Below are 14827 nucleotides of genomic sequence, written 5' to 3' on the forward strand. Positions count from 1 at the left end.
GGAAAAAAGAAATGTAAATTTGCTCCAAATTATATCGAACCAATATACACATGACATATAAGGAGGAAGAGGACATCAAGACAAATCAAATGATGTGGTGAAAGCACAACTAAAACAACTATAGTCAATTATACACACCGCTTAAAGGTAGCAGAATGACTTATGCGTGCTTGGCACGTGTTAACAATTTTTTTTATTTTATTTGTACAAAAACTCAAATGCCTTTAAGACTAAACAATTATAACAGAAAAAAATATTATGAAATTACTACTAAGCTGTGAAGTCGAGACTAAAAAATTTGGATGGTATAACCAATGGTGTCCTTACATTGTTCATTTGGAAATGAAATTCTTATGAAATTCTTATGAAATTATTATCAAGCTCATGAAGTCGAGACTAAAAAATTTGAATGGTAAGAAATTTAGATGGTAAGGCTAATGGAGTCATTAGATTTTTTTATTTGGAAATGAAATTTCTATAAAGCTCTAACTAAAGGTTATGATTTTTAATTTTTCAATGTTAGCACAATAATTTTAATGTTATTAAAAAAAAACATTGTTTCCCCTAAACAAATAAAGAATGATAAATTAAATTTATAAAAATATCATTTTACCCCTTAAGTCCAATTCATCTAATTTTTCAGTCAAATTAAAATCCACAGGAATCTAAAATAGACGTATCTACACTACTTTTCCCATGATAAATACTACAGTAATCTATCTATATTTTGTTCTCATATAGGAGAAGGATTATAGTCATGAGTTATGTTGCTATCCAATTTTTGACTTATATTTTTGATAAATTTTCATAAAAATAAAAAATAACAAAGAAAACAATGAAAACCCCAAAAAATGCATTTTTGATATATATATATATATATATCGTTTTTAGCTTTTTCAACATCATCTTAAAAAAATTAATTTTGAAAGGTATTTGAAACGCGTTCAACTTTTAACGTGTAAATTTTATGATAACTAATTTTTCTTGTTGAGTTGATGTTGATATTGCTCGCTTTCAAAAATACAAAAACAAAAGGAGAAAATCAAAATTAACAAAAAAAAAAGAAAAGAAAAGAAAAGGAAAAATTAAGGGACCATTGTGATTTTGGCCAAGCAACACTTCTCCTATAAATACTAAGCTATAGTTAAAAAAAAGGGGGAGGAACAGTAGGAAAAAAAAAACTAATTCTATCTCTTTCACATCAAGCCGCCACCGCCCCATCATCAAAAAGCTTTTTTTCCCCCGGCCACTCACGATCTCCTTCCACTATTTCTATTGGGGTCGGTCGTCCCTCTCTCATTTGGCAACGAAAACCACAAAAGCAAAAGAAGACAGATCGTCGCCCCCCTCCTTGAACCAAGAGAGACCCTTCCATTTCCCCCTCTCTTGGCCCTTTCTCCTCAGCCACAAAACCAAGCCACAGCTGTCGTTCCCCTATTTTTTCTCCTTCTTACAGACCAGCAGCCCGTCCATTTCAGATCCTTCCTCTCCCGGCCGCTAGCCCCTGCTTTATGACCTAAAGCTAGTCGGTCGCGCCCCTCCACTGGCTGTCGCTCTCCCTCGCGGCCAAGAAGACATCACCGCCCACTGACTCAGGCGATCAACCCCACTGCGGCTCCTTTCTTCCTCAGGCCAAACATAGCGGTAGCCTCGCTGTCCTCTTCCCAGTCTTCTCTTCGTTCCACCGTGACAACAGCAACAACAACCCAGCAGCGCCCATAGACCGGCAGCTCCTTGGTCAGGCCACCGGCCATTTGAAACAAAAGAAGAGGAAACAAAAAATCTTGCAGAGAGATCAACAGATCTGAAAAAGGAAGAGAAAGAGAAGCAAATCTGAAAACGGGGAATGAAGAGAAGCCGATCTGAAAACAAAACTAAAACAGACTAGTTTGTTATGTTTTTGAGTGTTTTGTAGGTAACAGCGGTGCTCATCGCCAGCAAAGAAAGAAAGAAGGGAGGAAGCCATTATGGATCTCTGCTGCTGCCCAGATTTCGCGGCAGCACGTGAACCCACGCATTGTCAGTGGCGAGGTGTGTGGAGGAGACACGCCGCCATTGTACCACAATTACAAAAGATGCCCAGAATTCTGTAGCACTATTTCCAAAGCTATTTTTGTAATTTTCAAATGTTATTGTGTATATTTAGATATTGTTGTGTTTCGATTTATTTGATTTTTTTGTGTTATGTTGTAAATATGTAATTATGGGTGAGTAAGCATAATGAAAAAAGATGTGTGTTTGTTTGTTTTTTATTTATGTTATTGAATTATAAAAAAAAAAAAGAATTAAGTGTTTAATTTAAATATAATTAAATATTTTTAAAGATAAATAAAATTATATTATATTTTGTATGAAAATGTAAGAACATGTTTCTATATATATTATAAGATTTAATAATTGATTTATTAAAATCATAGAATTTAATTCATATTTTAAAATCAAATTATAAAGTAGTTTATTTTAAGTAGAATATATTAGAAATGCTAATATTTTTCTTAATCATAACTAATTTTTTATTTTTGAATTTTTAATATTGATCCGTATATTTATGTTTTTTAGTAATTCTCAATTAAATATTAGGTTTTTTAGTAACTCTTAATTAAATATTAGGTGGAATAGTAGGTAGCAATGCCAAGAATCAAATTAAGCAAAACAAACAAAAATTATCAACGAATCGCTGCACGGTAATGTGCTACGAGTTGTATCATAAGTTCAAACAACAAGTTTAATAAATTTGATTATAAGCAGAACTTGTACCAGATAAAATGGTCCAGGTTTCTGAAAACACTGTAAAGGTGTTCAAGGGTCAATGGGGATTTATCAGCAAATGTGTCAAACTGCAACCAAGATTAGGATAAAAGAAAAAAGAAAGAATGCTACGATTCTGATGGCATTTTGTTATAGCTGTATTTTCACGATTGAAGTTCATTTCTTGTTTCCTTGATTCGATTAACCAAGTGGCCCTAGGAACTCAATCCACTCTGCTAGCCCTGAAGTCTGTGGATAAGATATGCCGTGGCATCTGCCAACTAAATAAGATCATGTTCATTCAACACTCAAGTTACTATCGATGCTGCCTGGGATCCATCTTCAGCATCTTGTTGTCCAGTACCGTTATGATGTTACCGTTATAATTAACATCCTGCAACACCTCAATAAAGTATTCTAGTTTATATTTTATTAATAATTATGATGTTACCGTTATAATTAACATCCTACAACTCCTCTGAGTAAAGTATTGCATCCTAATATATATTTTATTAATAATAATGTGTTAAAGAATAATAGAAATTATATTTTAAAATTTTATTTAATAATTTAAATTTTTATACTGAATTGTTGAATTGATTTTTTTTTAATATAATATTAAAGTTTTTATGATTAAATGGTTATTTTTATTTAATAATTTAAATTTTTATACTAATTTGTTGAATTAATTTTTTAATATAATATTAAAGTTTTTATAATTAAGCTATCATAAATTTTATCATTTTTATTTATTTAATAAAAATTAAATATAAATTAAAAAATATTAAAAATATATATTATTTATTTGATAAAAAATAAATATAAATTAATATAAATTAAAAAAATATTTAAAAAATAATATAAATTATAAATTTTACTTTATAATTTAAATTTTTAAATTGAATTAATTAATAATGATTGATTTGACAGGGCCACTCAATGGACATTGAATCAGCTGGTGGAGGAATATCCGCTGTGGGACTTCACAAGCTCATGCAATCAAAAGTCGGCTCTTTCGGAAACGAACCATGCAGAGTCAAAACACAATGTTTTTTAGTCTTTTATTTTATAATGATTTCTGTTTTTCTAACTAGATACATTCATCTGTACTCTAAATCATAGGGCTTTAAAGGATAAAAAAAGGGGAAAAAAGGAGGATATATTGCTAAAAAATAATCAAATCCTATAGACATTGCTATTAGGAACTCCTGCAACATCCTTTTCTTCTCTTCTTAGTAGTGATGAGTCCTCTGCGTCGCGCAAACCCCAAACTCTAGTCTGTTGTTGAACCACCAAAACAGAAGCTCTTAGCTCAGAATCTGTGACGGCTAGCATCTCTCCTATTGCCCCTAACTCTATATGTTCATTGCACTTCCCAAGGTTAGACATCAACTCTGACTCTCCATGTCGCTTCCCAACCATGACAAGGTCATAAGAATTCTCGATTGATTCAATCACAGCAAGAACACCTTCACTGTCCATAACTACCTCCTCTAGGTAAGAAACACGTTCATTCTCTTCGGCGTTTAACTTGTATTCGTCTAATATTTCAGAGTCGAGCCTCTTGCTCCTTTCTGTACCACCAGCAATTTCGGCACCCTCAGAAATTGATGTCGTAGTGAAATGTAAAAGTGTGACTGATACATGAGGATTCCCTGACATCCGCACAGCATAAGCTAGTGCTTCTCTGTCATCTGCACCACCGAAGAATAGCACAACAATTCGACAAGATAAAAGCTCGGCAAAAGATTTCCTAAAATTCCCACGATCGACTAGTACCCCAACTGAACAAGGAGCCTTGTCAAGCACATTCTTGTTCAGGTGCCTGAATACATGAAATGAGTTTACCATTTTCCCATTTATGCTCTGCTTGTAAAAAGGAATAATTATGAAAGATATTCTATGCTCTAAGGCTACGGAGCACACATCATTGTGCATAGTTTCATAAGGCGAAATGCTTTTACAGCAATGCAGAGCAGCATGACTGCAATTTTCATGTTCGAATTTCTTAAATGCGTTGAAGATTCTTTCTGACTCGGTAGGGTTTTGAGAAGGTTTTTCGCGTGGAAGGTGTGTGATCAGTAGAGAGGAAGCACGTCCAGCTAGCTTGATGAGGTGGAGGACATATATACCAATAGGGTTTTCGCTGGTGTGGTTCGAGACATCAAGAAGGTTGATAATTGTCCGGACATTATCTTGGCTAAGAATACAAGCTAGAATCCGTAGTTCTTCGTTGCTGTGGTGATGGCGTATAGTCCTCCTCCTGTAAGCCAGAAATCTCCTCGACGGATCATAAAGAGCTCTCACAAGTGGTGAGATTGCTCCTATTAAAACCACGACAGAGAGAATCATAATGGCGAAGCATTCATCGGTCATGCTGTCCTGCACATTAAGGCAACTATCTCTATTGATTAAGCAATTAGAAGTAACCCTCTTCTAGGTCTCCAGCAACAATATGCTTATAAGTTCTGTCAAACTAGTTTGTCATATCATTTATGTTTTAACTATATCTCAGAAAAGTTATGCCATCGGAAAGGGGAGATATGCAGTTAATGAGTTTTAAAGCATTAAAACCAAGTCAAAAGGAAACAAGTCACAGGTGGCTCACACTGTTTGTCTTCCAGTCATTCAACAGGACAAGTTCAACAATGCCCTTGGAGTTCATGAGAAGACCTAGAGCAAGGGCATCTCGAAATGGCATTCTGCAGAATAGAGGAGGTAGCATTGTGCCTATAATTTTTCCCAAGAAACCAATGAAGACAACCAATAGAATTACGCCCACGGTCTTCCATTTCTGAACGGAAAAAACATTGGTCTTTAATCCACATAGGGTGAAAAAGATGGGCATAAGCAATGCTGATACAAAACAATCAAGCCTATCCACTATTGCTGCTCCCAATGGTGGTCCATCTGGTATGACCACCCCCAGAAGGAAACTTGTTATAAGCGAATTTATTCCGATGACTTCACCAAGAAATCCGAAGCCCATTAATGCAACAAAAATCACATAGATATAAGCATCTTTCACAGGTTTACCTTCTGGAGTATTTCGAATTGCCCACAAAGCTGCAGGACGGATTCCAAATAACAAGAGATAAACAAGGAATCCAACTGATAGAATAGAGCCAAATGCTGATTGCATTGATTTTTCTTTGGCTACATGTGCCACATAAAATACCGACATAAAGGACCAAAAGCACATGTCACATATCATTGATGAAGAACTAGCAAGTCGTCCAATATCAGAATTAAGTATCTTGAACTCAGCAAGAAAGATCGCAATAACTGGGAAGGCTGTAACAGACTGCATTAATACCACTAGCTGAAGCACATGGCACACTGTGTCATCCAGTGAGATAGAATGGCATAGGAGTAATCTGATAGATGAAGCCAGAGCAAATGGAATGAAGAAGCCTAGAATTCCTACGACCAGCGCTCGTTTACCTGATTTCCAAACGATGGAAGGATCTATCTTCACCCCAACCTGGAAGATAAACAGCATGATGCCAAACACTGACAAGGTCTCGAGTGTAATTCTTCCTTCTCGCGGGAAGATTTTGTTCATAAATGCCAAGTTGTGCCCGAGAATAGAAGGACCTAGAATTACCCCTCCCTGATGAATTCAAAACATCAAAAACATATGATCAGAGACAACCTCTCAAATCAGAGTGATATATCAAGAAATCATTAATTTGCATGAGAGGAGAACATGTAGAGAGAGGAACTTACAAGAATATGAGAAACAATGGAAGGCTGGCCAAGGGGCTTGAGAAAGATGTAAATGGAACGTGTGATGATAGAAATAAGAGAGAGTTGTAACAGCAAGAGAGGCAAAGTGTACTCTAAAGGGTCATCATGAAACCAGAGGCCTCTAGAGTTAATCATACCAACATGCTGACAGACAACATGAATTCCAACTCTAACTTCCTCATCGAAACGAAGTCTTGAAGGGTTCTGAAGCTGCGTAGATGAATTATTTATCTGTGACATTGTTTTAATGGACAGAGAAGATGCCTAATTAAGAGGCTGTTAGACAAAGAAAATGTGAAGAGGAAGCAGAATGAATAGAGGGCATGGAAGATCTGAGAACCCATTTGACAGAAACGAGAAATGTATGGTTGAGAAGGAGTCTCAGCATAAATAGAGATGAAATCAAGACTTTAGCTTTGGTGGTTCAGATTTCTTACCTTATTAACCTCCCACAAAAGTAAAAGGGCAGTTGCCACTTGGTCTCTCCATGGCTCATTGATTCAATGCCAAATGGGAGCTAAAGAGATCAATGTGGATATTTGGTGAAGAAGAATTTAACAACCTGATCTGAGATCATGAAAACTTTGCTTGTTTCATGTCGTTGATCATCAACAAAGTTTCTGCTGACGATCTGGCGGTTTTCTTTGGTGAAGAAATTGTAGAAACCCTTGATAGCTATGAAACAAAGTTTCAGTACATGAAACTAGCACAAGGTAAATAACATTGATACGGATACAGTTTCCAAGAGTCTCCGAGAGCGGTGGTGTGATGATAAAGGATTTAATTTTTGTATAGTAGGTTTTGAATTCAAATCAGACGTATATTTTTTATAAAAAACTGAAACAATTGAGATTTTACTCACCCACTTGAATCTATAAAATACACTTTTCGAGAGACGAGGTTTCCTTGAATCTATAAAAGAAATTGACCTAGAATTATACCTGAAAGCTCATTGAAAGCTCATTGTAGGTTTCAATTGGATTAATTATAATACAAAAGCTAAAAAATATATTTAATAAGGATATTCAAAGTATATTGATAAAGATGGATTTTAGTAAGACTATATTTTTAATAAATAATGATTAAATCTTAGTTAATTTAATCTCATGTATAAGAAAGAGTCGATTCATCTACTTTATAAACTAATTAATTTCAGTAATTAGAAGTGTATTTTTTCTAATATATATTTTTACTCTAACAAATATAATTTCTTATTTGATTATTGAATCGAGTTAAAATCATACTAGAAGATTATAAATATCTTGTTTTATGTTGGATTAAAATTTCAAGTCAATCAAATATCGGCAAGGCCTTGTGATAAGATTTAGAATGTACTATGCAGTAATTATATTAATTTACTAGTTAATTTAGGATTTTTTTTCTATTTTATTTAGTTAGGACATTTTTACCTAGTATAAATAAGTTATTTAGCTTGTAACAAATTTTGATTTTAACAATTATTATTGTGTGTTATGAGATATTTCTCTTGTTTTAGTTTTTAAATTAATCAATCTTCATGTTGTCTTTCTATATTTTTTATTCATGTATTTTTATTGGTCTTGGGTAAGGATTCAATTATTATAATTTTAATATCTCTATCAAACTCAATCACATACTTGAATTTAATTTTTTAAAAAAAAGTTAATTTAACTATAGATTTTTGAATATTTATATCCTTCACATTAAATATATTTTTATTATAGCAGACTTCAAAGCATCAACCAATCATATAAGAATTGTTTATTTATTGTTTTGAGACAAAAAAAAAAAAAAGAATAATACAATGAGAAAATAGGGGATATGTTTTATATGTTCTCCGGAACCAAAAAGGCTCCTGTCTTTCTTTTATTTTTATAACAAATTGAATGCCAACAAAAACAAACAGAAATATTCAATTACAGTACTACATCCGAAGCTCAATTTCCAGGCATTTAAATTCTAGGGGTTATGCTTCATCAAAACAAAATTCTAGGTTTATGGCAAAAACATGATTGAAATCTATTTATGCTAAGAACAAATCCCAAGAACATTCAATTCTAGGGTTATGTTTCATCGAAACAAAATTCTAGGGTTATGGCAAAAACACGATTGAAATCTACTTATGCTAAGAACATATCCCAATAACATTTCAAAATTGACACAACTTTTCATTGAATGTTGTATTCACAAGTATAACAATTCAAGAACACAGAAACTACGAATAAACTATCAGAACAAATGCAGACTATTGCCTACCAGTTACCACTACTGATGGACAAGAACTCCACTTTCTCTGAGAGATCTAAAAAAGCTAGCTGCAAGCATTGATCTTAAATTTTCGGATACGTTTCCCCAGATTAAAATGGAGGTGTGGTGAGATTTGAAGATATGAGAGGGTTTGAAGGGCAAACTGGGGACAAAGGGTATTTTGGTGGGGTATAGAGGGACGGGTGGCAGTGTGTGAGTGGTAAAGTGGATGATGATGTGGTGTGACCGTTAAGGTGGATAGTGGGAAACGTGAAGATTTTGATTTTTGATGGGCCTCATAGGATTTGGTTTGGCAATAGTTAGTAGACCTGGATCCGTTTATATCGGGCTCTTATTTGAAGGTTTTTCAGCCTCAGTTATATATAATATTGGTATTATATTCTTACATATAATTTATCGATTTTTTATTATGTAATAGATATGTTGTTTGTTAGTAAATTATTTTTATTTTAATACATGATGTCTACTGTTCATAACAATAAATTTTTTAGATTTTTTATCAATTAAAATGACAGGTTAATCTTTAACCAATTTAATTCATCAGATTAATAATTTAATTAATTAACTAAATTAGTTCGATTCAAATTAGTATAATTTAATTAATTATTAACTAAATTATTTTGATTCATACTTGATTAATTGAATAAATAATATGCACATTGAGTCATAATGATATTTTTTTTATGAAATTCATGGATAATTTCCATGATGTGTTAGAAGAGACTTCATATGGCATAAAATATCACTAGGTATTTATGATACGAAGCTACTAGCTTCACTTGTAAATGGTTATTATGTATTCTAATTTATGATGATGCTAGGAAGAAGGTAAAGGTTGAAATGGGCAAGGTATTTTTTTTTTTATTTTTTTTTGCTTGAGGATAATAGATATGATCAAGTCGGTCTATAAAGTAACTGGGATTGATTTCCTTCATTAATATCATATTTTTATATTGACTAGATGTTTTTTTTAATAATAATAAATTTTCCTCAAGTGAACAATGATTACCGTGTAAATGCATGGCAACGTATAGGAGTCTTTTCACACGTAAACCAAGCGCGCATCGTGGATTAATTAGAAAGTTGTTCTTACCATGCACGGAAAACGACTTGAAAATACTCAAGACTAGTGGCGTACGATAAGTGATCGTGCACCACAGGCAGGGTGCCGTGATACATATTATTATAAATTGACCAGAAGAAGGAAATGGATTGAGAAAGAGAGTCTTGGGTCAACCGTCGTTGTGAAATTATGTAATGGGTTTTACTTTGTACAAGTTGGTCATGCATGCCAACTAATCCAGGACTCTCCATGTTCTTCTTCCCTTTCCTCCTCTTTTCCTTCTCGTCAATGGAGGAGAAAGGATGATACCAAGTTTTACAAAAAAAAAAAAAAATAGAATTAAGGTCGAATAGATTCAAAAACCAACCTATAGAACAAATAGAAAACCTGAAAATAAAAGACAAAATAAACATAAGTAAGTTTGAAAAAATAAAATTACCGGTTTTAATATTTGGTTTCTTAAACTAAATAGAAAAAAAAACACTATGAAAAGATATTTTTCTAAACTAAATAAGATATAATAATAACTAGGAAAAATAAGCAAATATTATTTATTTATTTTAAAAAAAATGATATCATTTTAAGATAAAAAGATTATTAAGTTTTTATCATGTCATGGGATAATTTGAGTTTTTTTATTTTTAATTATTTTTTTAGATCAATCGGCTCTAGCTATACACATGATTAATTTAAATTTATCTACTAGCTAAAATAAATTTCCTTATCCTTATCGTAAAAGGAATAATAAAAAAGAGTTGCTCGGAATGGTTTTATTTCAATTCAATTGCTACAAAAACTTTAGCAAGCAACCAAATCCAAAGCCCTTCGTGTTCGAGTTTCTATCAACCTTCCCATGATAATAATAATAATAATAATAATAATAATAATAATAAAGCAATTCTTTTTCAAGAAGCAAACTAGCAACATTTGTTTATTGTTTTCTTAAACTAGCACCTCTAACGCAAACAAGCGTACCCATGTGTCTTCCTATTGCCAGCTACCACTACATATAATATTGTTGGCGATCTTATCTAAGCCAATTTCCTGACCAAATTTCAAATGTGACAATTGAATAGGACTTGGGCTATCAAACAAAATATACAAAAGTACAAAACACAGGCAAACTTTAATAAAGAAAGAACCGAGGAGGACGGCTAGGAGATGGGAAGACAAGATAGATTGAGGCCTTGTTGTGTCGGTCGAGGAATGGGCAGAGTGGACCATTGCCTATAGGCCATCCATTTTCGTTTTAAACCTTTTACATCAAAGCTAAATTATGTCTCTCTCCCTCCCGAGCTCTCAAAACTATATAATATTTGATGAAGAAGATATCGGAGGAGTTGAGATGTCAGATGTTGATCTTGATAAGACAAACCACCGCAAATGATTGGATGACAGTAGTGTCGATGATGTTTTTCATATTCTTAAAGTAGTTTAATCATAACTACAGCCCTGGATGTTAGAACGACACAAGTTATCACTTCAGGGTGCGTGTTGCCGGTAATCTTTCTTGATTTGAGTAATTTTAATATTATGGTTGAACTTTCACACGAGATTTTGAACTTTCATGTTTTTTAACACGAAATTTTGAGTCTTACATGTCTACCATTTCATCACTAAAACATCTTGAAAATGGTTCTATTAGATAACAATAAAGGTAATTTATTTGTCAATTTTTTTACTATCAACTCTAAAAAATCAAACTCTACCTTATATAAAGTTATCAAGATATAATTAATATTTAGATTTGAAATAACTACTTATATATCTGGTATTAGTCATAGTTCACAAAAACATTATATAGTCTTCATAAAAAAAATAAAAATTTACCAAATATGAAATATTATATTGTTTAAAAAATCCTAAATATTACCGGAGTAAAGGATTGTAAAAAAGAACACTAGAAATAAATCTCTTCATAAAATATCAATCTAAATATAAATTATTTTTATAAAATCCAACTATAATATTTCATAAAACAAAAAGATGAATTATATAGAAAATACCCCTTTGTTTAAAATAAAAATTCTCAATTTATTCTTTAACCGATAATTTTATTAATCTGATAAAACTTGTATTAAAAAAATTACAAGTACAGGATTTAATGAGAATGAGTATATTATAAGTTAAGGCTAAATTGAGGTTTCCAAATAAAACGAATTCAAATAAAGGTGGAGGGTGGATAGGTGGCAAGTGGCACCACCGCAGATCAGTGGATGAAAATGGGTCCCACTTGGGAGCAACCAGGAAGGATCCAAGTGTGTACATTATGTATGTAAGAGCTGACTTTGACTGACTTGCTAACCAAGCAATCTCCAGGCTCTAGCCAGCCTCCATCTTTGACCCATTCAACCCTCCATAGCCAACGTAACCGGTGGTGTATGCATGTCTGGATTTCGGGACCCACCAGAAAAGGTTCCCGTTCCACTGCAAGATTTGGTTCAAAAAAGCACTAGCAAGAAGGTATGTGGCAAAAACTAGGAGGAAAGTAGCATTTTTTCCTTCTTTAGGGGGGGGCCTTTTTGGGTATTCTCAGCTTGCCCTAGAAGAAATGAAATCCAGAATTTTGAGTTCAATTTTCCAAACCCAGTAAATTAAATTAAGGAAAAAAAATGCTATCATGTATTTGATGGGATACAAAAATTGATTTGAGGCTTGCATTGTAGTGTGTATTGCAAAAGACCTCGAAACAATTAAAAAAACATATATATAGGCAAGAAGAACTCCTATAAACTATGACAAATACAATTTGGAATATACACGACCAAATCCCTTTAGTAGTAGTGGAAGAAATATAAAACAAAGAAAATAACCAAACTTGAATGCAATTAATGAGATGAACTTTGATGACTTTCTTATTCTTTTTGAGAGAATTTTTTTTTTTCCTACCAAAAATTTTCCACTTCCAATTCCCTCTTGGCCCTTGAAAAAACTTCATCTGATGATGATTGATTCATGTAAGGCCCCATGAGGTTTCCAAATCCTGAGAATCCAAAACTTCCTGCTGGACTTTGCAACATCTCTAGGGCAAAAGGCATGTTACCTTCAGATGATGTTGTTGGTACCCTTTGATCCCTTATAGGGTTGTCGATGGAATTGTTAAACACATGGTTTACAGCCGATGGCCTAATTGCCATTGCCGCATGGTTGCTATTGTTGTTACCATTGTAGTTATGGCCCGGCAATGACCGGCTGCCGGTGCCACGAGCAGCAGGAACATCATGGTTGTGCTTCCCTTCATAGGTTGTGATCACTGCCCTAAGGTCATGGGATGCTCTCTCAACATGCTTTCTTACAGGGCATCCTTGATATGTGCACTTGTAGTAGCTCCTATAAACCAACGATCAGAACCCAATTAGAAAAACAAGTTCAATATCAACATTACAAAGTACCACAATATACAGAAAGAAACAGGGCTCATGATTTTGAGATCAAAAAGCTTAGCCTTTGAAGCTTGAAATTGAAACAAGATACATTAATTAACACCAAGATTAGTTTAATTTTCCCATATAAAGAAACTTTGTGCCTAACAGAGTGTATCCTTCGAGTTATAGTGAGCTTTTACCTTGGATTTGGGTTTCCCTTGACCACTTTCTGCCCATATTTCCTCCACCTGTACCCATCATCTAGGATGTCTATGTCACTAGTGGTTTGAACCACAACTCTTGGCTCTCTCACTGCTTTGTTGCCAGGTGCTGAAATCCCTTCATTGTCACCCTCTCTTTTCCTGAAATAAGCAGGCACGATAAGATTAGTACTGCGACCAAACATTCCAGGACCTAATATCTGATAAAGAAACCACGGAATAATATGCTTTAAAGTCTATATCCTTAGTTAATCAAGAACCTACCATCTTTTGGCCTCAGGTTCATCCTCATCAAAGTCATCACCACCTCCTGATCTACTCCTTTGAGAATCAAAATCATCATCCCCAATTGAAATTGAAGAATTCTCAGGCGTAGCAACTGAGTCCATTTGTCCACTACCATGATTAACATATGACTGTTCTTGAATCTCATTGGGGTTCCTATTAGGAGCCGGTATCATTCCAAGATTAGAAGCTGCTGTTGATGATGATGATCTCCTAGTAGACTGAGGTTGAGGATGGTTATGACTACCCTTATAAACTATCTCGGTTACTTGTCCATCCAAAGACCTCTCAAGTATCTTCTTTGTTGGACAATTGGGGTATGTGCACTTGTAATAACTCCTTGGATTTTCACTTCCTTTAACTTGTTTTTGACCGTACTTTCTCCAGTTATACCCATCATCTGATCTTCTCTGCTCCCTAACAGATTGATACTGCTGTTGTTGATTACCATAATCAGATTGGAACCCATTGTTGCTTTGAGGGTTTGTTTGAATTGCAGCAATCTCAGGGGAGAAACTCTGCATAGAATTAGAGTTGTATTCCATTTTTACCATGCTATTCTTCCCTGAAACAAACGCATCTTGCTTCGCAGATTCTTGAAACCCCCATGTTTGTTGCTGTTCCTGAAAATTACCAATCAACCAAATTCAAGAAAAGTTAAAACAACACAATCAAATATCTAAAACATAAAACATATCACCAAAAAAATTGATTCTTACAGGCTGAATTGTGGAGTTTGAAGACTGAAACATGGCTGTTGAAGTTGTGGGTGGCCTTGCTGGTTGCTGGAAAGAGAAATCAGATAAAGTCTTGTCTTCTTTCTTGACATTTTGCAGGCTATTACCATAACTACTCTTCCAATTAAAAGCTTGGGCTGGAAACGTTCCAGTTGTTGGAGATGGCAAAATCTACACAATAAAAAACAAACAAAAATCATCATTCAAAAATCCCATCGAAGTTACCAAAACCAGTATTTAGCTTCAGTCACACCAAAAAAAAAAAAAACAAAACCCGCAACTTTAGCACCAAGCAATTATTTTTACATGCAATCATCAGACCAAAACATCAAAAATCATAAAACCTTACATTAGAAGGGTTTAACAAGACAGGAGAGTCCAAGAGCTCCGCAGGGCTTAAACCAGCAGGAA

General features: G+C 33.8%; 2 protein-coding genes and 1 long non-coding RNA gene across 3 annotated transcripts in view; 1 reads left to right on the plus strand and 2 right to left on the minus strand.

Annotated features, from left to right (window-relative positions):
• Positions 1–1162: 1162 nt before the first annotated feature.
• On the plus strand, positions 1163–2254 carry LOC105137705 (uncharacterized). Its single transcript, XR_844636.1, has 2 exons — positions 1163–2000; positions 2032–2254. It is a non-coding gene; the product is annotated as an uncharacterized LOC105137705 (long non-coding RNA).
• Positions 2255–3786: 1532 nt separating this feature from the next.
• Positions 3787–6964, minus strand: LOC105137706 (cation/H(+) antiporter 15-like). The gene is made up of 3 exons (XM_011043537.1): positions 6478–6964; positions 5357–6361; positions 3787–5130 (listed from the first exon to the last, which is right to left on the minus strand). Exons 1-3 carry the CDS (start codon positions 6736–6738, stop codon positions 3925–3927), a joined length of 2472 nt encoding a protein of 823 aa, XP_011041839.1. The 5' UTR covers positions 6739–6964; the 3' UTR covers positions 3787–3924.
• A 5438-nt stretch (positions 6965–12402) lies between these two features.
• Positions 12403–14827, minus strand: part of LOC105137707 (probable WRKY transcription factor 25) — a 2945-nt gene continuing 520 nt past the window's right edge. The window contains exons 2-6 of the mRNA XM_011043538.1: positions 14766–14817; positions 14399–14587; positions 13659–14302; positions 13374–13535; positions 12403–13138 (exon numbers count right to left, since the gene is read on the minus strand). Of these exons, the coding sequence (XP_011041840.1) occupies positions 12694–13138; positions 13374–13535; positions 13659–14302; positions 14399–14587; positions 14766–14817 (1492 nt within the window). The 3' untranslated portion in view covers positions 12403–12693. The remainder of the gene's footprint in view (positions 13139–13373; positions 13536–13658; positions 14303–14398; positions 14588–14765; positions 14818–14827) is intronic.

This window comes from Populus euphratica, unplaced genomic scaffold, assembly GCF_000495115.2.
Source record: "Populus euphratica unplaced genomic scaffold, PopEup_1.0 scaffold69.1, whole genome shotgun sequence".
Classification (NCBI taxonomy): Eukaryota; Viridiplantae; Streptophyta; class Magnoliopsida; order Malpighiales; family Salicaceae; genus Populus; species Populus euphratica.